This window comes from Pezoporus wallicus, unplaced genomic scaffold (genome assembly GCF_028554395.1).
Source record: "Pezoporus wallicus isolate ANWC-B61680 ecotype Strahan unplaced genomic scaffold, APGP_CSIRO_Pwel_v1 contig_47, whole genome shotgun sequence".
NCBI lineage: Eukaryota > Metazoa > Chordata > Aves > Psittaciformes > Psittacidae > Pezoporus > Pezoporus wallicus.
In genome coordinates, this window is record NW_026640413.1 from 313,025 (window position 1) to 336,613 (window position 23,589).

Below are 23,589 nucleotides of genomic sequence, written 5' to 3' on the forward strand. Positions count from 1 at the left end.
AGCATGGGATATTTAGAGGAGGGTCCCACTGGGATCTGTGCTTATATTGTGTATTTAATTTTTTTCTATCCAAGTAAATTATTGAGTGTTAGTGTCTGCCATCTTGCTATATCTGCTGATGAACTGAAAATTAGGGAAGGAGCAATTAAGTGTGATGGGGTGAAGCCCTATTCCTCCCCCATGTCCCCAACACCACAGGTGGGCAATACTCAAAGAATACTAATCTGTAATACAAAGTGACAGAGAATGGCTGTGATCTCTTGCCTTGGAGATATTCGTGAGCACCAGCAGCTGAAGACAAATGGCATCAGAGACTTAAAAACCTGCTAACCACTGTCCAGGAAAAGCCTTCCCCCTTAGCTGAAATCATGCATATGGAAACATTGCTGTGTAGCTGTGTAAGTCAGTGGCTTTGGCACACAGAGAAACAAGGGCAGTGACTGCTTCTGCAGGGAGGATTTTACAGGGACTTAGATAGGCAAGGAGGAGTGAACTTTAAATAACAGGTGAAGCAAAAATGTTAGAGAAAATACACACCTGAGGACAACAAATGATACAGAAACCCCTTGTCTTTCCTATTTCTAAAATGCCCCTCTAGGGGACATCTGCCTTTGCCTGCTCTTACGGGTTGCCTTCATCCCATTTCTCTGGGCTTTGGTAGGAGAGTGGAAGGTTTTCAGTGTCTCAAAGGCAACTGGTGGCAATGGTGTAGATCTGTCCCGCAGAGAAACATGTAGAACTCTTCTGTGTGATGAGACCTCTGGATATCATGTGCTGCTGGTGGAGCTCTCCCAGAAAGAGTAGAATATATTGCTTGTCAGAACAAGGGGTGCATATGCGTATGTATTGTTTAAAATATGTCATGGTTCTGTGTGTAAAATAGTTATGAAGACACATGCATTTAAAAAAAAAACCAAACCACAACTTTATTGCACTGGAAATTTCAAAAGCAGAAGGTTATTTGCATTAGTAATGTGACTTCTAGGAAGTAGAGCAATGTTTATAAATTAATTATAATTACTTACACTTGTAAATGAAACAACCTAAATTTAAGCAACCATTTAGACAGGAAACTACATTGGCTCTCCACCTGAATTCTTAAACAAGTAGTATTCTCCCAAACTCCCTCTTCTACCTTTTTTTTTTCCCATGATATTATGCAGTGTTTTAATGAGCCTGAGTTTCCCTGATTGAAGATGTTAAAAAGTGCAATTGCAATTCCATGTTCTGTTATTTTAGCATTTTAATCGTACAGCACATCCATTTAATCTTCATTGTTCTAAAACTCTTTTCTCTTAGTTAAGTGTCACTGTGGCTGTCGGAGTCTAAGTACAAACAAGATAGGGGATATCTTTTACTAGACTAACTAGTATGGTTGGAAAAAAATGGGCTTGAAGGGTCCATGCACCCTACCTCAAATCTGAAATAACAGCAGCAAAATTCAAGTTGGAGAAGAACAATTGCTTTGAGTACAATGAGGTGAATCCATTAAAACATCTTAGAAATAAAGGAAGCGGATGCCTGTGGAGTAGAGCAGGTGTTAGCATATAAGGCAAGAAGGTAGTTTGTGTCTGAGCTCTCTTGGAAGGTGCTCTCTGCCCTCCCTGTAGGATTAGGATGAGATATCGAAGATGGATTAATTGTTTGTTAAGGAAATACCTCTCTCTGGCACAAACATGTGCCAGCACTAGCGCTGGTCAGCACTGGGGGTGGTGTATCAAACAGCACCAAGCGTGATGGCTGTTAATTTCTAGAACCCTTGTTTTAAGGAAAGATTGATAACAATAAATAATTTAACCTGGATGTGATCACACTATCTGAATTCTCAGCCTGTGTTACTGCTTCTCTCTTGATACGGATATTAAGGTAAACACAGCAGACGTAGAAGCTAAGGAAGAAAATGAAAACAGCTGCTAACAAGCAGTTTCCAAGAGAGAAGGATGCAGATACCTGAGGTGAGGTTGTAGGGGTAGCCTCACTGGCACTGAACATAACATGGTCTGTAATTAGGGCTCTTGGAACTGAGGAGTGGAGGTTAATTGCCTGTTGGTACTTTCAGCAGGCACTTCAACCACAGCAATCTCATGGCATAAAAATACATCAGCATTTTTCTGCCTAAATCAACTTTCCTTTTTTTCCTTTCTGTTTTCCCCACTTCAGAAAATTCCTGGGAAGTTCAAGAAACTTTTCACTGAGCTTGAAAGTTTGACAGTAAGTACAGTGTTGGGAGCAGAACAGCATTGCTTGCCTTTACCTGTCTTCCTTGTGCCTGATTTATTTGGCAAATCACAGCTCTGATGTGACAAGCTGCAGCTCCAGACAACAGACAGCCTCCAAAGGCCACGCAGCTCTCCAGAGCTCAGAGGTGGTCTCCAAACACACAAAAAGAAAGAAGCTGTATTCCTGACAGCTGGAAGAAGGGCAGAGAGGCGAATATAGTGTTGGTTCCCCAGCCTCAGTTTGGAAGCTGTTCTTTTACTCTGGTGGTTAATCAGCCTTTATCTGAAGCAACATGCTGCGGATCAGGAGAAACGGAGAACAGCTGACGTTGGGAAAAAAAAAAAAAATCAAAATCCAAGGCTAAGGGTCGTTGTCAGCATTATCAAAGCTGAATAAACAAGTGTTTCCTCTGGCTGTCATGACAGTGGGTGCCTGGTGAGATTGCTGCCTGGTGCGGGGAACATGAGACCTAGCCTTCCAATGGCTGTCCATGCTTCTGTACTTAAGAGTCTTTTATAAATTAATGTGTTTTCAAGATTGTGTGTGAGCTTGTATACAAAAATGGTTGTTTATACGGGAAATGGAGATGCCTTTTTGAATTACTTACACAACACCACTGAAACATACTTTCTTTTAAAATCTCTAATATGCTCTACTGATCTGAGATCAGTTTTTTGTTGGGATTTTCTTGTTGTTGTTCGGTGATGTTTGTTGTTGGTTTTGTCTTTTTTCCAAGATAAAATTGATCAGCAATACTTTCAGAGATACATTTTGTGCTAGATAGTAAGCACAAGAGATAACAGGAATTTGTGGAACAGGAATCTATTCTACAGCATACTCCCATTTTAGCACTGCTTCATCTAGAGGAATGTAATTGTTTTTGTTCCTTTCACTGTTTATGTTTCCTGTTCAGTTTAGTAAGTCACCTACCTAGTCACTTTATCTACCTCGTTTCCAAAGAAACCTTTTGTATCTAAAACATGTTCAGATCATAAGCCCTTAATGGATTTAGAATTGCTTTTTTTATAGCATATTGATTTTTCTCTCTATTACCCAAATGGTTTTGTAGGACCCTTCTTTGAATCACAAAGCTTACAGAGATGCATTCAAGAAAATGAAATCACCGAAAATCCCCTTCATGCCCTTACTTCTGAAAGGTAATGTTAAAGCTTGGCTGCTCTTATTCGTTGTGGTTAATTAAAATAAGCACAAGGTAATCTTTCCTTCAGGTGGCCTTATGATAACCATGTGGCACATGTAGTGGTATCTACAAGGTAGCACTTGGTCTGGATAATAGACATCTGCCTTTTACTAATACAGGGGGAAGATGGCAATTTTCACACGTTTTCAGTATCTTCCTGTCAGTTGTGGATAGAGCAGTGTGCCATTGCTTTGGCCGCATCCTCTTCAGTGGAGAAGCGAGACCTTGCAACCCCATGGAAGCAGCCTCAGTCATGCTGCTGTTCTGTGATGCTTGCTCTGCCTCGACAGGGTGAACCTACCCTGTGTCTCCCTGAAGGCAGAACCTGTTGTGTCTTTTTGCCCTGAGAGCAAGGGTTTTTATAGTCTTTTATAGGTCTGAAAGAGATAAATAAAATCTTACTAGTATAAAAAATAGTTTTACAAAATTATTAAAACACAGCTATGTGTTTAATGCAGTGAGCTGGGCAGCTAGTTGAATGGCAGGCATTTCAAATATTCTGTTGTCTTGGAATCATGAATTATTAATTGCCTTGTCTTTGAACATGGCAAATCTATTTGATTATTCCTGTATTCCAAAAGTGTTCTCTTTAGGCTGTTTATTCCAGCCTGCTGCTGCTGCTATGAGTTTTAAATGTTTGAAGACAGTTCTCCAGATCAGTCAGTGACAGCTCAGGAGCCATCAGGCACTTCCCCTCTTTGCACATTTCAAAGGAGTTTGCATTAATTCAGATGGATACAATTATCAAGGCTTAAAAATCAATATTTTTTAAGTGCTGTCTTGCCTGCAAACAAAAGGCAGCAAACATAAACAAGTAACTTGTAGCAATGTTGTTTGCACAACAGTACAATGTGATGTATAAAAACATGCACATAAGCAGCATTTAAGTCTCTTAAAATATATTGGAAATAACAAGGAGACTTTGCAAATTAATACAGTAATTTTCTTCAGTACTGTCCTGGGTTCAGCAGTAGCAGTCATTTTTATTCCTTCTTAGTAGCTGGTGCAGCACTGTGTTTTTCTCAACCCGTGGGAGTGACATTCTTTCAGTTCTCCTCCTGGTCCCTCCGGAAGCAGAGTGGGGAGGAAGGGCGGGAGTGAGCGAACGGCTGCATGGGTCTGAGTTACTGACTGCACTTAAACCACAACAGTTCTTTTTGTCACCCAATGTGGGGCACGAAGGGTTGAGATAAGAACAGTTTAGTATAAGTTTAGTAAGGTATAACACAAACCACTACTGCTACCACCAATAATAATAATGATAAGGGAAAGAACAAGGGAAGAGAATACAACCGTTCACTACCTGCTGATACCCAGCTCAATCGATACCTCGCCCGACCCAGCAGTGCACTAGCCCTTCAGGGTAACTCTCAGTACCATCCTGGGCATGACATGCTGTGGTATGGAATACCTCTTTGGTTAGTTTGGCTCAGGTGTCCTGTCTCTGCTTCCTCCTGGCTTCCCCTCCTCCCTGGCAGAGCATGAGGCTCACAAAGTCCTTGGTCAGAGTAAACATTTGCGCAGTAACTAAAAACATCAGTGTTACCAGCGCTGTTCCCAGGCCGAAAGTCAAAAACCACAGCACTGCACCAGCTACTAAGAAGGGGAAAAAATGACTGCTACTGCTGAACCCAGGACAAGTACAGTGATCCATAAGGAGATACTGCCAAGATTGGTAGTTCCCAAAGTATCACATAGTACCTAGGACTTTATTCCATGTCGAGCATATTTGTATTATTTCCAAGACCAATAAAATAAGCATGGGTAGGCAGAGAAATTATTATTAACTCAACAAATTACTGCATTTCAGCACAAGACAAACAAAAGTAGCTTCAAGAAAAAACTTAAAATCATGAGTAGCCTTTCTTTGATTATGAAAAATAACTTCAGAGTGTTCTTTTAAAGTTAATTAAATTTAAATGCAGAGCTCTCTCACAGCTTTGAAAAATCAGGCAGATTTTTCAAATTTGTAATAAAGGTACTGTGATGTACTCTTATAACCAAGCTCAGATGCAATTTTCTGCTCCACTGAATTTATCTAGACTGTCAGTTGTGGCTGCAAAGCAAATTTCTGTTCCTTCCACCCTCAGAGATATACACGTTGCTGTTACTGACTTAAAAAGCTCTGCGGAAATTTCTGCTTCTGGTGTAAGTTTTTTCTTAGAAGAGATGGACAGTTTTTAACTGCAGTGATACAGAGGCAAGTAATGCCTGTGTCCTGAATCTGTGTCCTTTCTCTGTCCCTTTCCCTGGCTGCCTCAAAGCAGCCCAGCAGAGTTGTTGTAGAGGGCCTCACTTCCTCCTTTTGTCCTGCTTAGTGCTTGCCCCACTTGGAGCTGGACTTGGGGTGCCCATGCTGGCATCCTGCCTGCCTGAGGCTGACCCCAGCCTGTCTGCCCTGGGGGCACAGGAACTCTCCATCACCTTTCACAGAGCTCTGCCTTATGAGTGCAAGCCCCTGGTTTCCACCAGCATATGAAGCCATTAACATTTCCATTCTGAGGAGTTACAAAATGCCCCTCAGACCCAGAGTGAGTCTTTGAAACAAAAGGAAATAAAGGCAGTTTGGCTGTTATGGGGGAGGATGAAGGTGGTTGGGGGGTTACAGAGCAAACCCCAGCATCAGCTGCAGGGGTGCTCTAAAGTCCCATGAAACTAGGAGGACCAAGTGGGTATCAGAGCGAGTCCTAGAGATGAGGGTGGCACCTCTGATAAGAAGGAGATGTTTCCTATTTACTCTGTGCCATTTGCCTGCTGGCAGACACAGCTGTGACTTTTAAGAAGCAATGGTATTAGAGTACTGTCGCATTACAGTAGTGCTCTCTCCTCCTGGAACTCCTGGAGACTTGCACATCCAGGAGAGAGCTGATAGGGACATGGGAGGCAATGCTCATAGTATGGAGTAGTACTTGAGTATTGATACTCCTAGTATCCAAGTATTTTCAGTAACCAGGAGGATGCATTACTGAAGTCAAAGCAGCTTCAGTCCCCATGGGGAGTCTATCCATGTCCCTGGTACTTCATGTCCAAGATAGGTCTCACTTTGTGTTCTAAGTGGAGAAAATGACCTCAAGCTACTGTTTTAATTATAATCTTAATTTAGCAACATTTGTTTTGTTTTGCCTGTTATTCCTTCCCCTCCCTGCCCTCCCCAGTTCATTACACTGTGTTCATTTCCCTTCCAGGAGCCAAACATAAACCTTTTCCTCTCACTGACCTTTTTGTTGCCTTTGCAAAATCTCTCCTACAACACTATGTAAAAGCGTTTCTTCCCCAGCTATAAAGCTTATTTCAAAGCTTTGAACTTCAGTTCAGTGGCTTGTGTTTAACCTCCCCAGCTGGCCGCTGCTGTAGCCCTTTGTCTCTGGGGAGGACTTCAGAATCACTGTGTCCCACAGAGAGACATGAAGGGGTGTCAGAGTCTTCTCCAGCATCTGGTAGCTATGCCCCCATGGAGCTCTGGGCTCAGGGACTGTCCAGTCCCAGCTGGGGCTATACGTACATAGTGTTGTTATCTGATAATCTCTTCATGTCATCATTATACCAGGCTTTTGTTCCATTGTTATAAGACATTGTGTCAGTCCTTAACGGGATACTTTCCTTTTTTTTTCTTTTTTTTTTGTTGCTGTTTTTTAATTTTATTTCTTTGTATTAAACAACAAAGCCATGAAAAGTGATTCTTTCTCCCCCTTTTTTTTTTTTTTCCAGATGTAACATTCATCCATGAAGGAAATAAAACTTTTCTGGATAACCTCGTTAACTTTGAGAAGCTGGTAAGAAAATTTTGTCTTTCCTGTTTTTCAAAGAGATTCATGTTCCTTTTTCCTTTTCCCTTCCTTATCTTGTAAGACTAAAAAGGCTTTCTTCTGGATGAATCAGGGATACAAAAGGACAATCAGGATATAACAGCCAGCACTATCTCCCTGCCCTTTTCCTCTGCTCTTCTCACTTCTCACTCCTTCCTCCCCTACTTTTGTGTGAATGGCTAAGCCAGTAATGGCCAGCACCACTGCCACACACTCCAACCGTTTATTTTCCCAGTGTTATCTACTCCTTTTCACCACCTCATAGACTATTTCTCCTCAGTTGAGCTCTCCTGCTTTAGCTTTCTCTGAATTGGGTTTCCCTTTTTTTCTCCTTCAAGGCACTGAAGAAAAGGTTTTTCTAGTTTAATCACTTGCTACTGGTACGATAATTCCAGGGATCTTAAATGAAAATAAAATTATTGATCTGGGTTAGTTGATGAAGAAAATAATGCCTAAAATATGAATTAAGCTGACTGTAAATACCATTATACTAACTTTATGTAGAAGGGCACTTACTGACATTGTATCTTTAACCACATTTCCTCTAGACATCAGGTGACACCTACTCTGGCATATTACAGATAGAGGTTTGATTTCTCTGGCTTTCATATTTCATTTCTTTGTTGATAACATTTTCATAGCACTGAAATCCACAGTTTGCATATCTGAACAGTAGAGAAGTGGAGAAATTTTGAAATTTTTTTTTTTTGTTGGCCTGGAGTATTTGAACAAGAAATGATCTTCCCAATTGCTCTATATGTGCCACGGGACTGTTAGTCCAGATGGCTATGCCTCATGAATCGTTCCCAACTATTGAACGTACAAACATGGGCTTATTCACAAGTCAGATGTTGAACTTGTTTTCACATCCTGTCATACTGTATGTTGTCTTTCAATTTGCAAATAGATGTAGACTTTGATTTTTGAACCCGAGCTTCTTTTTTTGTGTTTTCTATTTTATTTCTGTACCTTTTCTTGTTGTAGTTACCAAGAACAAGCATTTGCATTTAATGAAAGGTTTTCTGGTCCCAAGTCCATTAACTGTTTGACCTTTAGGTGTCTGCATAAAACGCATTAGCATATTATTCTTCATTGCCTCTTTGAAGTACGTCCAATTAACATGTAAATTAAACTAGCTGTTAATACACAGTAATTGTTACTAAAATCCCCCCACTGGCCCATATATTTATTTAGTGAATACATAGGATCTGATTCTTGTTGCACTCTTAGTCAGACCTTGTTTGTTTGTTTGCTTGTTGTTTAATCATTTGTGTGTTTAATGTATGCTGGGCTTGCTGGCTAAGATTCCTCATCCTTTCTGTCACCACTGTGTCTCCAGAGGCAGTGGCAGCTTTCCTAATTGACTTCAGTGAGCCAGGATTTCACCTTTTCCATGCAAATAGATAATGGGCATTTTAAATGGCAAAGGGGAGAGTCTGAGGTGATGGTGCTGGGATTAGGGTTGTTCAGATTGACATATTATTAGTCAGATCAGACCCTCAGGAACATGCTGTCTCATATAGCCCTGAATACGTATGAATGCAGGCAATAGTGCAAGCTTAGGAAGTAGGGGTTTAGGAGAGATTTAAATATGAGTGTAGTGGAAACTCAGGCAGTACATGTATTAAGCTGGCTCATCTGGATGCTAAGGCATTTAGTCAATGAGCATGAACTTACTAACAAGATGCATCACACATGGTCATGTATACATCAGTTTATGTTTCTTTTTCTCATTATAAGGGCTTTGCAGCAAGGAAGAATGTCTTCCTTGGTGTTCTGTACTGGGTGCTGTGCACTTTCTGGCCTCTGTTGAGAAAAGTTAGGATTGATATTGGCTCCTGCTTGGTTTGAATCAAGCCACTGACACTCACCTGCAAATTCCTGTTGCAGAAAAAGAGGAAAAGAATTATTCTACCATAGCAGGTTACTGCTTAGGGGCAGAAACTTACTGTCATAAATGCATATAATTTCTACTTACAAATTTCAAAGCAAAGATGGTTTTTTGTGTCTCTATTTGGATCAGTATTTGGAAATATTTAATTTCTCATTAAACATCTCACCCAAAGGACACTTTTTTAGTCCAAACCATTGTTTTTTCCAGCTGTATCAGCTGGTTTAATACAAGATATTCTCTCTCCCTACAATTCCTGCCTTTTTTTTTTTTTTTATGGTTTTAGACCATCATGGCCTCAACAGTCCTACGTGACTAACTTGATTTGAAATTACATGGTTGCATTGAAGAGAAAGTTAATTCAAAATATAAAGAAGGGAATTTGCAAAGAGAAGAAAGTGAAACAATCTTTTGTCTTAGGAATATTGCCTAGTTTTAACTAAAGTTTAAGGGATTGCAATGGTTTATTTAACTCCATGTTGGGTAAACTCTAGTCTAGATAGTGTTAGATCAATATACAGTACCATACCCACTTCCTCAACTAAATCTGAAGGAATAAATGAAAATATGGTATTATACTGTTGCATCTCAAGGTATTTCCAGTATATTTACTGAGCTGATTCACTGAAATGTGGCTCCTTCAGGCTTTTTCTCCAGTCAGCCATCACCCATATCCTAGCAATGACATGTCTTAGCCACACTCCAGCAAACTTGAATACAGGTCAATGGGCATTAGTGGCTTAGATAACACCTTCTTACCTAGGACCTTCAGCTCTAAGGACTGTGTATATGCAGCTGAAGGTTCTCAACCACCATCCCTCAAATATCTGGGCAACTCCCAAGCCTGAGTTTTTACTCTCCTCAGTTAAAGGGGTGCTAATGACCGTAGGTAGCTGGTAGGCTGAAAGGCCACAAAAAATGTGTGTTACTCATCACACTAAAGGTATGCAAGCACCTGCTCAAACAGTCAGAAAGTAACATTTGTTTTGCAGTTGGAATTGGCTGATTTTCTGTATTACAGTTGGATCCCAGAGAGTTGAAAACACACAGAGAGAAATGCCTGATTAGGCTACTAAAGCCAGGGGATTTGGGGTTCTGCTTTAGGAGAGTGTTACACAAAGAGATTCTTCCATTGTCAGAGCATCACCTTCAGGTGATGTATCCCCACACTTACTACAATGGAGAAACAGCAAAGAATGACTGTGTGCAATACTGGGATCTCTCTTACTTCTAAAAGCCAAATGCAAAGCATAGCAGCTTAAAAACATCATAGCAGCAGCTCTGGTGGAAGTTTAGCTCTCCTAATACTCACAGCATTGATCGTGAAATCTAGATCTCATTAGAACTTTATTATAATCACTGCAAGGACATCAGCACAAAAGATTGCACGAAGTCATGGCAAGTGATGCACAGTGGGTAACAAGAAAAATTATTTTGATTCACTGATTAAAGTAATATGAAGTTTCTGGTAAACGTGATAAATTTTTCTGTGGAGGAGCCTTCTAAGCCACTTCCAGGGTGTTGAGAGAGCTGTTTTGTGTCATTCTGGTCTTAAGCATCCTCTGCTCAAGATATTTAATCCTTTCCTCCTCTGATTATTTTTGAAAAGAGCATCAGCTGTTTACGTGATCTATTAAATCATTCCTGCTAACTGCAAATTGCTTAAATTACTAGATTTAGTGAAGAGTTGCCACAGAAAACAGTCAAATTAAGAAAAAGTAATGCCTCATGAACTTCTGTGAGCGACATCTAGTGAAAATTAGCACACTGCACTGATTTATAGTGAGCAGTTCCAGTTCTCATAAGTTTAAGACCTGAGCCTAAACAAGAAACCAAACTTAAACCTTTTATTTCCTTTGCTTAATCTAGGTGAACATTCAGTATCTGTGTTAGCACCAGCTTTTTTTAACATAGTATACATACAGAATAGTCTTATGTGGTACATGCCTGTAGATGTGTCAGGGTACTTCCTCTGCAGTATTTAGGCTATGGGCTGGGGAATTTTTTGTGTTGGTTATCATACTGCAGAAAACTGCCTAGCTGGTACTGGTGCCTGATTGTGCAAGGCATTATACAAGTATGCTGCTGTAGGCTTTCAGTTTAATAAAAGTGACAAGAACAAAAATAGGCAATTGTTTGTTTGTCAGTTTTTCATAACCACTTTCTATGGGCTCTTAGGGAGTTGTTCTTATATAATCTGTAAGGATTATATAAGTAAGGACCTTCTAAACTAACCCTGTTGGATCATATATTATCGCTAAGACAAAGAGCAAAGTCTCTTTCCTGCTGTCTTCATTTTCTACCTCACTACTGGGTTGTTTTTTTTTTTTTTGCTGTACAGTGTAGGCAAGGAGATTTTTTTCCAGGTTTTTCTAGTGACAAAATCCATGTCAGATTTTTGCACTGATGTTTTATATCTTGTCTTTGCAGCACATGATTGCAGATACTGTTCGGTCATTGAGACATTGCAGAAACAACCAGCTTGGTGAGTAGGCAAAATTTGCTACTTAGTTTGCCTTTGTACAGCCTTGAGGTTTTGTATTTTTCTTCTCTGCTTCCTTTCCACTTGCTCAGATTTACTACAGCAGGAAAATGTGGTCAACAATTATTTAAAAAGTTGGCAAGAGGGGGCATCATTGTTGGAAGGTCCTCAGTTGGATGGAGTTTTACTTTACAAAATATTTGTTGAAACAGCTTCAAAATTCTTTACAAATTATTTTCCTGCAAGAATTATGACCTTTTCAAAATACCATGTTAAGATCTGTGACAGTTGCTCTTAATCACGAAGGTCTGTGGTTTATGCTTTGTTTTTTACTTTTCCAATCATAACTGAGTTACCTCAGTGCCCTGCTACTCTGTTTTGGTAATGGATTCATAGCTGTCTTGGCTTCCAGTAGCTAAAAGATGGTATTTGTCACCACAGCTTTTCACTTGGCTTTCCACCAAGAGCAATTGTTTGCTTAGTTTGGGTTCTCAAGGACATTTCACAAAATGGTAGAAGTCTTGAAGATACCAAGATCTTGTGGGTTTCATCAAAGTAGCTGACTAGGTAGAAAAGAGGGAGTCATGTTAGTACCTCTGCTAATAGAGCTCTGCCTTCTTTAGACACTGGAGGATCTACATTTTTAGGAATGGCCACAAGTGCATCAGCTGCACAAAAGAATCCTTCTTTTCTGTGTTTCCACCTGTTAAGCCACTAGAGAATCCAGTTCTAAGGTACCATGCCAGAAGACCCCAGCCCACTTTGTTCTGCTGCTTACAGAAGAGAAACCTTGTTTTTCTCCTTCTCAGCATTTCTTATTCTCTGCAGAGAGGTTAAACACAGGAAAGGGGCAAACACAGCACTGCTTTATTAAGTGGTTAGTTTTTGAGCTAAACCCACTAAACATGTCATTTATTGAGGCCACTAAAACTTCTTTTCCAAAGAGAAGTTCAGAACTGTGCTGTAACCTTGGGGGGAAATAAAAAGGGTTTGAATTGCTTCTTTTTTTTTTAACTGAATTTTCAGCAGCTCTCAACATAGACTCCCACAAAAAGAATAATGATAGTAATACTTTTGTATGTAAATTTATGCACCTTGGAGAATGACAGGCACTGTTAAGAGCTTTGCTGAACATTTGTTCAGAATTACCATATGTCTGTACAGTCTGTTTTTCAAAGGCTGCTCAGTATTATGGTTCTTGTGTTATTTTGAGATACATATGTATAAGAGAGGGAAAGGGAGAAGGACATACCTTTTGTTTTTATTCTGTGAAACAAGGTAGTGAAGGAAATAGTGACTAATTCAAACAATGCCTCTGTAAATTAGAATGTCTCTTATTTGGTGTTATAAAATGTAGCATTGGTTCCTTTTAATGATGTGAATTTTATTTTTTGCAGCTTCTCTGCAAATCCTTCATCCCATTTTTGCCTTTTTTTTTTCCCCAAGTGGTTTTGTAAGTGTTGCAGCATAAATCTAAGGTTAATACCTGAGATTTATCATATAATCTGATAGTTTGAAGTACCTGGTTGTTGTTTTACTTTACCAGAGACTTGATTTATTGTAAAGCTGGCATTTAAAAAGCAGCTTATACAGACATCCCTGTAGGCACTTTTTTTTCTGAAATTCATTTAGGCATGAAATGAATTCACTGAATATTTATTGAGACTTTATGGACAGTTGCCTTTTCTAGTGGGCTAATTTTGCCCTCAGGAATGTGAATCTTTCTACTGAATCAATTTCTAGATTGGTCTAAGAACAACAAATGTCTCACTGTAGGAAAGAATTCAAACAAAACTAAGCAAGGAATATTATTATTGTTTATGGACTGTATCATGTGTATTAAGCTTAAGAAACTGGTTTGGTCCTGAGCAAGAATGAAATGCCTTTTTAAAAGAAATAACACTTTCATACCCTAAATCCTGAAAACAAATAATAGCGTTTCCAAAAACAGGCAAAGCAGCCTGAGAAAATAATGTAATTCAAACTTTTGTTATTTCAGGTGTTAACGAGAAATACAAATGTTTTTCAGTACATTCAGCACAGCTGCTGGGATTCTATTCCCTCAAAACAAAAAGGTCATCTCTGTATCCCAACACAAATTCATCATGTCCTGTTCTCTCCTACATTTCTCAAGTTAGATAGCTGCTCAGAAATAACTCTTAAAAATAGCTGCCCAGGAGCCCCATTAGCAGCTGCACATAGAACTGACTGCATTGACATCCCACATTACCCATGCAGCATCGTACAGCTCTCGTCAGAAACAAAACGGATGGTCAGTTTCTGGAAAGCTTCTTGTGTAGCTGGAGAGTGTGGAGAAAATGATGATAATATATAAAAGGAGAGGGAGGGAGTGTAGGAGTTAAGGTGATTGGTTTGGGAAATTTTGAGGGGTTTTCTTCTTTAATTTAGGATAATATTTAAAATTGCTTGAGGACATGGCCTAGGATGGAGCTCTCCAACCTTCACTTGTTTGTCAGCAGTCAGCAATGTGTGGGAAACATTGCTTTGTCTCCCTGTCTTGATGGGTCTGGTGGCCATGGTTTTAGCTTTTCCTTTTGCACTTCTGCTGGTCACCAGCCATGCTGGAGGGTTTCACAGCTGGCAAGTTCCCACAAGCCAGTGTCAGGCATAAAGCTTATAACAGAAAACATCTGCTGTCCCAGCCACCATTCAATTTGTCTGTTACACAGCTAGTTCCTCTTTCTGTGTAAACTCCCATGAAATGACAGCATGACTGTTATTGTTACATGATGTTGTAACATCATCTGTTACTATATCAGAAATCACAAGTGGAATAGATCAAAAGGCAGGGGCCTGTCAGAGCAGCTTTGAACAGTTTTCGTATCTGTCTGCTCTATTGTCACCTTTCAGCTGCTCTGAAGGAAGTTATCCAGGGCCTGCTGTCTTGTGTACTTGTGCTAAGGTTGTTTAAAAGTTACAGGCTGGGCCACCCACTCCTGCTGAATGTCCTGTCGTGCTGCTAGAGCAGCACAAAGAAAACTTTCAACCACCCTTACAGGAGATGGGAGGATTAAATCTTCCACTTGGGAAGAGTCAGCTTCTTGCAGTCCACTTGTCCCTCCTTTGTGCACACTGGCTGGCCAGCATTGCTGCTTTCATTCTTTCTTCTCTCCTTCTCTGTATCCAGCTGTTTCCTCACAAATTGCACTTAAAACAGCAGGTACCTTGGATTACTGGCTGTCCTTCTTGTGACTGTCCAGCACCTGACAGGTTGGCATGCCAGGGATTTTGTAATGCACAGGACAGAGAAGTGGGCAAGGCATGGCTTTCTGATCCTTTCTCCTGTCTTGCAGGCAATGAAGTTCCTTCAAAAGAGCATCACGAGCTGAAGCCATACGTCCATCACCTGCATGTCATTGATAACCAGCAAGCTCTGTTTGATCTTTCTCACAGGATAGAGCCGAGAGCGTGAGCGTACACGGCTTCATATAACCTTGTAACTCCAGCACTTTGAATTAAGTGAATGTTTATGCCAAGCATGTTGCTTCCCTATATAAGAACAGTTTACTGAGTTTTATCAGTAGCTCACACAACATGCACAGGAAAATCAGGCAAGAGCCAGCAAAGGAGCTGCTCACAGAGTTGCAGGGTGAGATTGGTGCCATCCCTGCTGGACACTAGCACCCCAGGGAGGAGAGCAGCATCCTTTGAGCTCAGAAGCTTGGTTTCTGTGAAAATATTGTTTGGTCCAGTGTAGCTTTCAATGCAAATCCTGACAGTATCAGAATGAAAGGAATGGTCGTGTCGCAGCAGCAAAACATTTCAGCCAGCAACATGCCACAAGGGGATTGATTGTCAGTTCACCACAGTATGTACTTCACTAATTCAAGGCTGCCAAAGTATTGTTGCCAGAAATACTGGGCAATCCATGCAGCTCCCCAGAGTCCATTGGAGCATCTTCTTTAAGACAAGTGCTGACAACCAAGAATGAGAATATAAAAAGACAGCACACCAGATGAAACTCAAGAGTGCATTGTGAAGGTCAGCAATAAACAACAGTTCACACTGTTATGGCCCATTAAGAATCTGCTTTATAAAACACACTGAAAGAGCCAATCCACTTTTGCTGCAATTTATGGACACAATTGTTTGTACACTGAAAACATGTTATTTTCTTCCTTTTCAGTTATCTGAGATTTAGCACCAGCTCCTGCAGTTAATGTTTTGTAAATTATGATAGTGGGAGCTTTGTTTTCTGCTTGGATTACAGCCTTCTTGGTGTCTACTCAAAGGCAATGCCTAGATCCACCTACATTCCTAATTCACCTCCTGGAAATACTACTTCAGCGGGTAAAGCTTCACCTAACTTGCACATGCTTCTAGTATTTAAACAACTAAAGGGTACACCTTACAGGGTACCAGTGTAATTACCTGCATACACACTGGGCTCTCAGTTCAGAGTCCTTTTATTGCTTTTGTCCCTCTCACACCCCTCCCCATGCCAATTCTTCTATAGCTAAAAGTACTACTTCTGGGCATGTCCTGAGGCAGCATTTCTGAAGTCTTGTCTACAGCTGACCTACATCTAAGCACCACCATCACCGATCACGGTAGTTCTGGTTTTGAGCGCTAAGCTGCCCTGAAATAATCTAGTGAATACCACAGGCAATGTGTTACGCAGTCTGGCATGCATTTGTATACTGACTTACGGCAACAGTCCCTTTGCAGAGCAGGGAGAATACATTGCACAGCTTGCCCATCTCTATTGTATGTTTTCCACATGAGGAAGACTTTCAAGAAAATGCTCCTTTACTGAAATGTGGGAATACTGAAGCAGCATGCTCTTCATAATTGTGTTATCTCTGGTTTAAAGGGATTAAAAAAGAAACAGCTTTAACAAGTAGTCTCTGGGAATCTGTAGAATGCATTTGGTTTTCCCATCTGTGAAATACTGTATAAATCTGTTGTAAAGGAAACAGATGTTTCAGAAGTGTATTTGCTTGTACTTTGTTATTATCAAATACTATATGTTTTTTTTTTAGGAAAAAAAATATCTTTTTACCCAGTAAAAAGAAAAAAATAAACTCTTGCTGGCCATGGAGTAAAAATTTCCTATGTTTTTCTGTAGATGTGACTGCACATATTGTAAATAACTCTTTTGTGCAAACAGACCAAAACTGTTCAGATGAGTATACTAGCTGTGGTGGGCTCCTTTTTGCAGTGTAAGAACACAAACCAGATGCAATTTGCTGCTTGTGTTATTTCAGTTCTGGCTACAGCACTTGAGGAACTCCCACCCTAGCTGCATTACCTGGATGGTTTGCTTGTTTTTGAGCTCCCCCTTGTGAAATCCTTTTTTTTTTTTTTTTTACTGCGGCATTATTTTTTCGAGCCTGTATGTAGACCGACCAGCCTGCATGCTTCAGCTCATGTGGTGTAACACTGTAGTCCACAAGTTGTTCTTCATCTAGCTGAAGATGTCCCTGCTCATTGCAGGGGGGTTGGACTAGATGAATTTTGAGATCATCCTTCCAACCTGAACTACCCTATGACTCTACGATTCCCTTGAAATCCGTAGGAGAGGTAGCATAGGAAGGGCATGCAGGGTGAGAAAGTGGGACTGTTTCTTAGTTCATGCATTTGGCTTTGTCATAGTTTTGGTAGTGCCATTGATAAACCAGCAGCAATGGCGGAGAAGAATGAAAGACAGGGAAGTGAAAGAAGGGGAAAAAAAGAATGAAAAATGTAAGAAGAAAAATTACTTTGTGCTCTGGCTTTGATTTGAAAATATGCTAGAGGCCCCTTGAAGGCTCCTCATTGCCAGTTTGGATTAAGTGGTTTAAGTAATGGTATGGTAATGGTTTAAGTAACTGGATGGGTAGTTGTTCCAGTAGTCTTTGAACCAACTGAGGTACTGGCTATCTGCATTGCTGCAACTTTTATACTAAATCAGGTGTTGTCAGCCCCTTGCAGCTGGCATAAAACCAGTTTGAAGGCACATAGCTAGCATTAAGCTCGCTATATGTGTTGTGGCTACTTAGACTACTGTTTAAAACTTCAGAAACTAGTTTTTGTAGGGTCCTGTATAACTCCAGTATTAATTTCTGGTCTGAGGGGCTAACGTGGGTGCATCAGTTTCACATGGAAAATATGGACCTCATAATTGTTACTATAAAGGAAAGGCAAATAGCCCGAATCTGTAGCTATGTCTAATAGAAAAAAAAGAAAAAAGCCCGTTGTTTAACAGGTGAAGAGTTGCAGAGCTGAGCTGCAGACTGACAAGCAGTTTGAAGATGTAGTTGGGAGGAAGACCAAAAGTAAGCCCTGTGAAAGGGAAGGAGGGCATTATACAGCCTCTGCCAGGGTCCAGCACTGGTGATATTGCGTGATTTTTTTTCAAACCTTCAATAGTGCAATCAGCTCACATAGGATAAAATCCATTAATCTTGTAAGTTCAGTTTATTGCAGTCACACCTGTGGTTAAACACTCTGCATATTTTATTTAGTAGCTAGGAGGAGTAATTAGACAGACAAAGGAAAAAAAGATTGGTCACCTAATACCTCTTTGATGTGGGATTTTTTTGGCATCAAATTTAGATGTTTTGATGACATAGCTTTTTGATTCCAGCACCATCTTGGATAGCAATAAATTGCATTTGCATGACAGTGGCAAAAAAGAAAAGGTGTTAGCAGAAATAATAAGACATGCTGCTATAAAATTACAGAGAAATATGTATATACTAAACATTTTAGCAGAGTAATATTTGTTTGCATAGCCTATATATTATCATTTTATACACTGTTAAATACTGGGATGAAGGCAATGAGCTGAGGTAACAACACCTGCCTGTTTGTTCTCTCTGACTGCCATAATGCTGTCAGCTTCCATTAAAAGTAATAAAATAGAAAAGCCCAAATCGAGGTATTTACCTAACTTCTCAGGGACTACAGCTAGTAGTTATCCACCATTATGAGATGTGGTATGTATGAAATAATCCGATTTACCAGAATCAATATTGCCAGTGTTTTCCTTTTCATATTTCATGCTTGTCTGCCTCTGTACGTATAATTGTGTTGTGCGTTTATGAGAGCTAGTAAGCAATAATTTATATGTCAAAATGGCCAAGCAATACAAGGTTAAAACTTGTAGAAGCAACTGTTACATTTATCTTGCATTTCCCGGTGTTTTTTAATATTGCTTTTCAAAAATATAAAAACTACCTTAATGAAATCTGGGCTCTGTGCCTTCATGCCTATCACATGTACTAATTGTTCCTAATGAACTTATTGTTCCTAACTGGAATATTTTACTTCCAGTCATTCAATTCTGTGAACCCTTGCTGCACTTACAAGGTGGATATAAACTCATGTGGAGGCTTAGGAGCCTGACCCCATTCAGAGCTGTCATCTGTCTCGTCAGTGGGACTTGCTGGTACCAATGTTTCAGAAGCAGGGATGATGTTAGCGGGGTCTCAGCTGTCCCCTATCATCGCAACGCAGTCTGAGAGTGGCCCAGAGCCACCATGAGAAGTCCCAGTGGGAGAGAGGAGGACTAAATCTATCTTACCTATCTTCATATACCCTGCAGTCTGCTTATCAGCACTTGATCCTCTTACTCAGGACAGCAAATGCTTTTGCCTGTCATCAGACATCCCTGCTGGTGTGGTTTCCTCTCTCTTCTCTCCACTTGTCTGCAGCAGGGAAGGCAGAGTTCACGATGTATCATGCTGTAATGCAGCTGAGGCTTGCCCTGTACTTCCACCCTTGCCACTTACAAACCCTGGGAACCACTAAGTCAAACTATCTGGCTATTTCACACAGGAATAACACTTAGTATTTACAGCCTGACATCTGATCAAAGTGCTTTACAAATAAGCAGTACTTAACCCTCTATGCACCCACACCCTCAATAGTTTTAAGGATGCCCTACAAAGCATTTGTGCCAGTGTTAATGTACAGGTAGGGTGAATTTTAACTGTAATAATAAAAACAGTAGAGGCTCAAATTATTGACACAGCTGTATAAGGATATTTAAAGATACCTTGCATCCAGGCGTCCTTTTCCAGGTCCAGCTGCGCAAGCTGAAGAACTTCCAGTCCCAGCTTTTCATCACTGGAGATCACTGCTCCCCACAGTGTAGCCCAGAAGCAGACCTGGGGAGTATCTCCTAACCTGTTGCAGTTAGCTGGATTACTTCCAGCCACATGTGGCTGAATGCAAGCAGCTCACTTTGCACCAGAGTCTATCACCTTTGCTGGGAGGTTGTCATGAGAAGCTAGGGTGATGATACCTTTAAGACAATTTGCAAATGGGAAGGCCAGAGCTGAGGATAGCTGTCTTACAGCTCTAGCTATGCTAGAGAGCCACAAGAAGAGGCTGCTGCACTGCAGAAGTTGTCCCTTCAGACCATCTTGATAAGCTATTCAGAGGACTCCTCTATTCAGTCAACCAGAAAGAGCTTTATTGGCAAAGACCTTCAATTTGAGCTGCTCAATGGACTTTAGCTTTAACTGAAGTGATTAGAGAGGCCTGTGAGGAGTAGCATGAAGGTGATTAGTAGCAGGTGGGTGCAGTTTGCTTTGGGGTTAGTATAGCTCTCTGTGCAGAGTGGGACTCACCTGTATGGGAATAACTGCTTTACTCTACATAGAGGTGATTCCCTCTTTTCAGTGGGAAAAACCCTGCTCAACCTTGAAAAACGAGCTTCACATCCTAGCAGGCTTTTACTGATGCCATGCAGAGCCCTGCCCTGCAGTCCTGCTCTTTTCTGCCATGGGGGTGGCAGCTGAGTTATGCAACAAAATCCAAAGAAGGTAAGTCTTCCTCTGGCTTTAAGTGCTGTCTACCTCTACACCTACAATAACCACTATTCCACAATGGAGAGTTGTGTGATGGCACCCTACATACATGGCTACAGTAATACCATGAAATACTTCTGGTTGTATCAGAGTTAAAAGAATCATGCAGTGCAGTTAATATGATCTGGAGAACTATGAAGGCCTGCAAAAGTGGGCCAAATGAATTATTTTTGGAACAAGGAGAGAAATTTTCTCCTCTGCATTCCCTCTTGTCTGGAAGGAGATCAGTGGAATTTCTAAGATCCTTGTATAGGTCCAGAAAGCCTAGCAGAAGTGAGATTGAGAAGCAGCCTCAGAGCCTTTAAGAGGTTAAAGAATGGCAATGATTCAGCCTGGACAATTTTCATTTTCACTGTCCATGCAGTGCTAAGCAGTTAGAGCTAGTTTTGTCCCCAGAAGCTCTATACTGCCACTTACTTGCAGTCTGGGCTTCAGTATGTTGTTTTTTTTTCTCATCACTTTCTTATCCCAGGTAGACTATGGGAGGAGGGAAAGGGGCATCATCTTGAAATTCTTGGAATCTTCTGCTCTGTCCTGGGTTCAGCAGTAGCAGTCACTTTTCTCCTTCTTAGTAGCTGGTGCAGTGCTGTAGTTTTGACTTTCAGCCTGGGAACAATGCTGATAACACCAATGTTTTTAGTTGTTGCTAAGTAATGTTTACGCTGACCAAGGACTTTCTGAATCTCATGGTCTGCCAGGGAGGAGGGGAAGCCGGGAGGAAGCAGAGACAGGAAACCTGTCCCAAACTAGCCAAAGAGGTATTCCATACCACAGCACGTCATGCCCACTGTATAAACTGGGGGCAGTTACGTGGAAGGGCCAGATCGCTGCTCTGGTCAGGCTGGGTATTGGTCAGTGGGTGGTGAACAGTTGTATTCTCTTCCCTTGTTATTTCCCTTATCATTATTATTATTGGTGGTAGCAGTAGTGGTTTTGTGTTATACCTTAGTTACTGGACTGTTCTTATCTCAACCCATGGGAGTTACATTCTTTTGATTCTCCTTCCATCCCTCTGGGAGCTGGGGGAAAAAAAGGGAAGGGGGGGGGGGAGGGGAGTGAGCGAGTGGCTGCATGGTTCTGAGTGTCCAGCTGGGCTTAAACCATGACAGCTCAAAGAGTGCTGCTGACCATTTTCAGGTCCCACTTCCACAGGCGTAACCCACTTCCGTAGAGGCAATCTTTTCCTTGCCTCCCCATTGAGAAAAACAGAGGCAGTTAAAACCAAGGAGAAAACCTCATTTGGGGGTCAGGAAAGAGAAGATCCATACAGGGGGTCATATAAACCCAGCAGCTGAAAAGGAAACTCTTCCTTTGGGTTCTCTCTGGGTCTGATCGATTGCACTTGGATATTTAGCTGTTCAATTTGCTACTTTGCACAAAGAGGTGGATAGTGCTCTTTATGGTCCTGGTGCCATTAGTTCCTCTTCGTAAGTTTTCTCCTCTCATTGCTGTAATAAGAAGTCAGAGCAATCCTTTGGGGTGATAAGAAGCAGTGCATCAGTATAATTTAGAATAAAATTCAATTGGAAAACCAAACTTACTTTATGCTTTTTAGCATGAAAATGTGGATTCAGTGGTCTTAAGTTTAGAGAAGCACATGGGCAAGACAGGAAGATGTCTTTAAGAAGAACCACATGAGCTAAACCACACTGAAGGACCGTTCACTGGAGTAGCCTGCCTTGAATAGATAGATCTTAAATGATGGTTTATGCAAGGAGGTGGGTTATAGGTTGCCTGGTTTTCAAACAGATTTTCCTGTAGAAGTTGTCAGCACTTCTAAAACTTGCAGCTTTTTAGTTTTGTTTCCTGCTGTCATTGTCACCAGTGCAAGTCATCTCCTGTCTGTAGCGGCAGGAAGAGCTGTTTCAGGGCAACTGTTAGTGTTCCAGCTAAGGTTATAAGTTAAAAATGGTTAGGAGTGGCAAACAGCCTCTTTATAAGCTGCAATAGTAGATATGAGGTAAATGGCACTGCAACAACAGCAACAAAACCAAAAACAAACAAAACCAAACCAAAAACCAAAAATGGGTTAGACAGGGGCGTTACTTAGCATGGGGAAGTAGCATTGGCAGAACTAGCCCAATAACCTAAGTGGTCAACAGGCTGTGAGAAAGCTGGGGCTGTTCAGCCTGGAGAAGAGAGGGCTGCGTGGAGATCTCATAGCAGCCTTCCAGTATCTGAAGGGGGCCTATAAGGATGCTGGGGACAGACTCTTCATTAGGGACTGTAGTGATAGCACAAGGGATAATGGGTTCAAATTTAAACGGGAAGTTCAGGTTAGATATAAGGAGGAAGTTCTTTACTGTAAGGGTGGTGAGGCACTGGAATGGGTTGCCCAGGGAAGTTGTGAATGCTCCATCCCTGGTGGTGTTCAAGGCCAGGTTGGGCAAAGCCTTGGGTGACATGGTTTAGTGTGTGGGGTCTCTGCCCATGGCATGGGAGTTGGAATTAGATGATCTTAAAGTCCTTTCCAACCCCGACCATTCTAGAATTCCAAGTACCCTTCCACAGAGGCACTGCCAGCTGGGACAGATGGCTTGAAAACACAGAGCTGTGCTCTGCTGGAGAAGAATTTGCCAAGGGTTGTAAACAAGGGTGATTCACTCCTAAAAATGACAAAGAATGGTGCAGCTCCAACCCCAGATCAAGCATCTCCCTAGTAAGTTATACAGACTTTGACAAATGCTTGTGAGAGCTCACCGTAATGCTACGGGAAGGTTTGTGCTGCTTCATAAGCAATGAAGCTGCTGCTGAGGCCAGCCTAATTACTGTTTGGGCTTGACCCCAGCCAAGTGTGCCTGTTGGAAGCACTGACTGTGGTACAGAAAAGTGTCTACTGAGGAACTCAGCTCAGCAGCTCCAGATGACTATCCTTCAGCCATAAATCCCTCAAAAGTTTGAAGTCTTCAAGTTATGGAAAAAATTCCATCAAAACAAGGCCAGCTTCTGTCATAAGGGTGTCTCTCATTCAGAAAGTCTCTGTGAAGTCAAGTTGACCTACTGATTCCTGAAGGGTTTTAAAAACTCTGGATGCTAAAACATCTGCTGTAAGGCTGAGTGAGCCCTTGGCTATGATACAAAACCAAATGTACTCTCTGAATCCAATCTGAAACACTTCAAAGCAGCAAATAACTGCAAACTGCTTTATGTGCTACTGATGCTGCCTTTCA

At 41.1% G+C, this 23,589-nt stretch overlaps 1 protein-coding gene across 4 annotated transcripts in view; it reads left to right on the plus strand.

Moving 5' to 3' along the window:
- Positions 1-16,672, plus strand: part of RAPGEF5 (Rap guanine nucleotide exchange factor 5) — a 134,593-nt gene extending 117,921 nt beyond the window's left edge. For 3 of the 4 annotated variants that reach the window (XM_057418913.1, XM_057418914.1, XM_057418916.1), the window contains 5 exons: positions 2,161-2,211; positions 3,290-3,377; positions 7,130-7,194; positions 11,549-11,603; positions 14,915-16,672. In XM_057418913.1, the coding sequence (XP_057274896.1) occupies positions 2,161-2,211; positions 3,290-3,377; positions 7,130-7,194; positions 11,549-11,603; positions 14,915-15,033 (378 nt within the window). In that variant the 3' untranslated portion in view covers positions 15,034-16,672. Of the gene's footprint in view, positions 1-2,160; positions 2,212-3,289; positions 3,378-7,129; positions 7,195-11,548; positions 11,604-12,997; positions 13,079-14,914 lie in introns of all 4 variants that reach the window. The other variant, XM_057418915.1, reaches the window with a different exon arrangement.
- Positions 16,673-23,589: the final 6,917 nt, after the last annotated feature.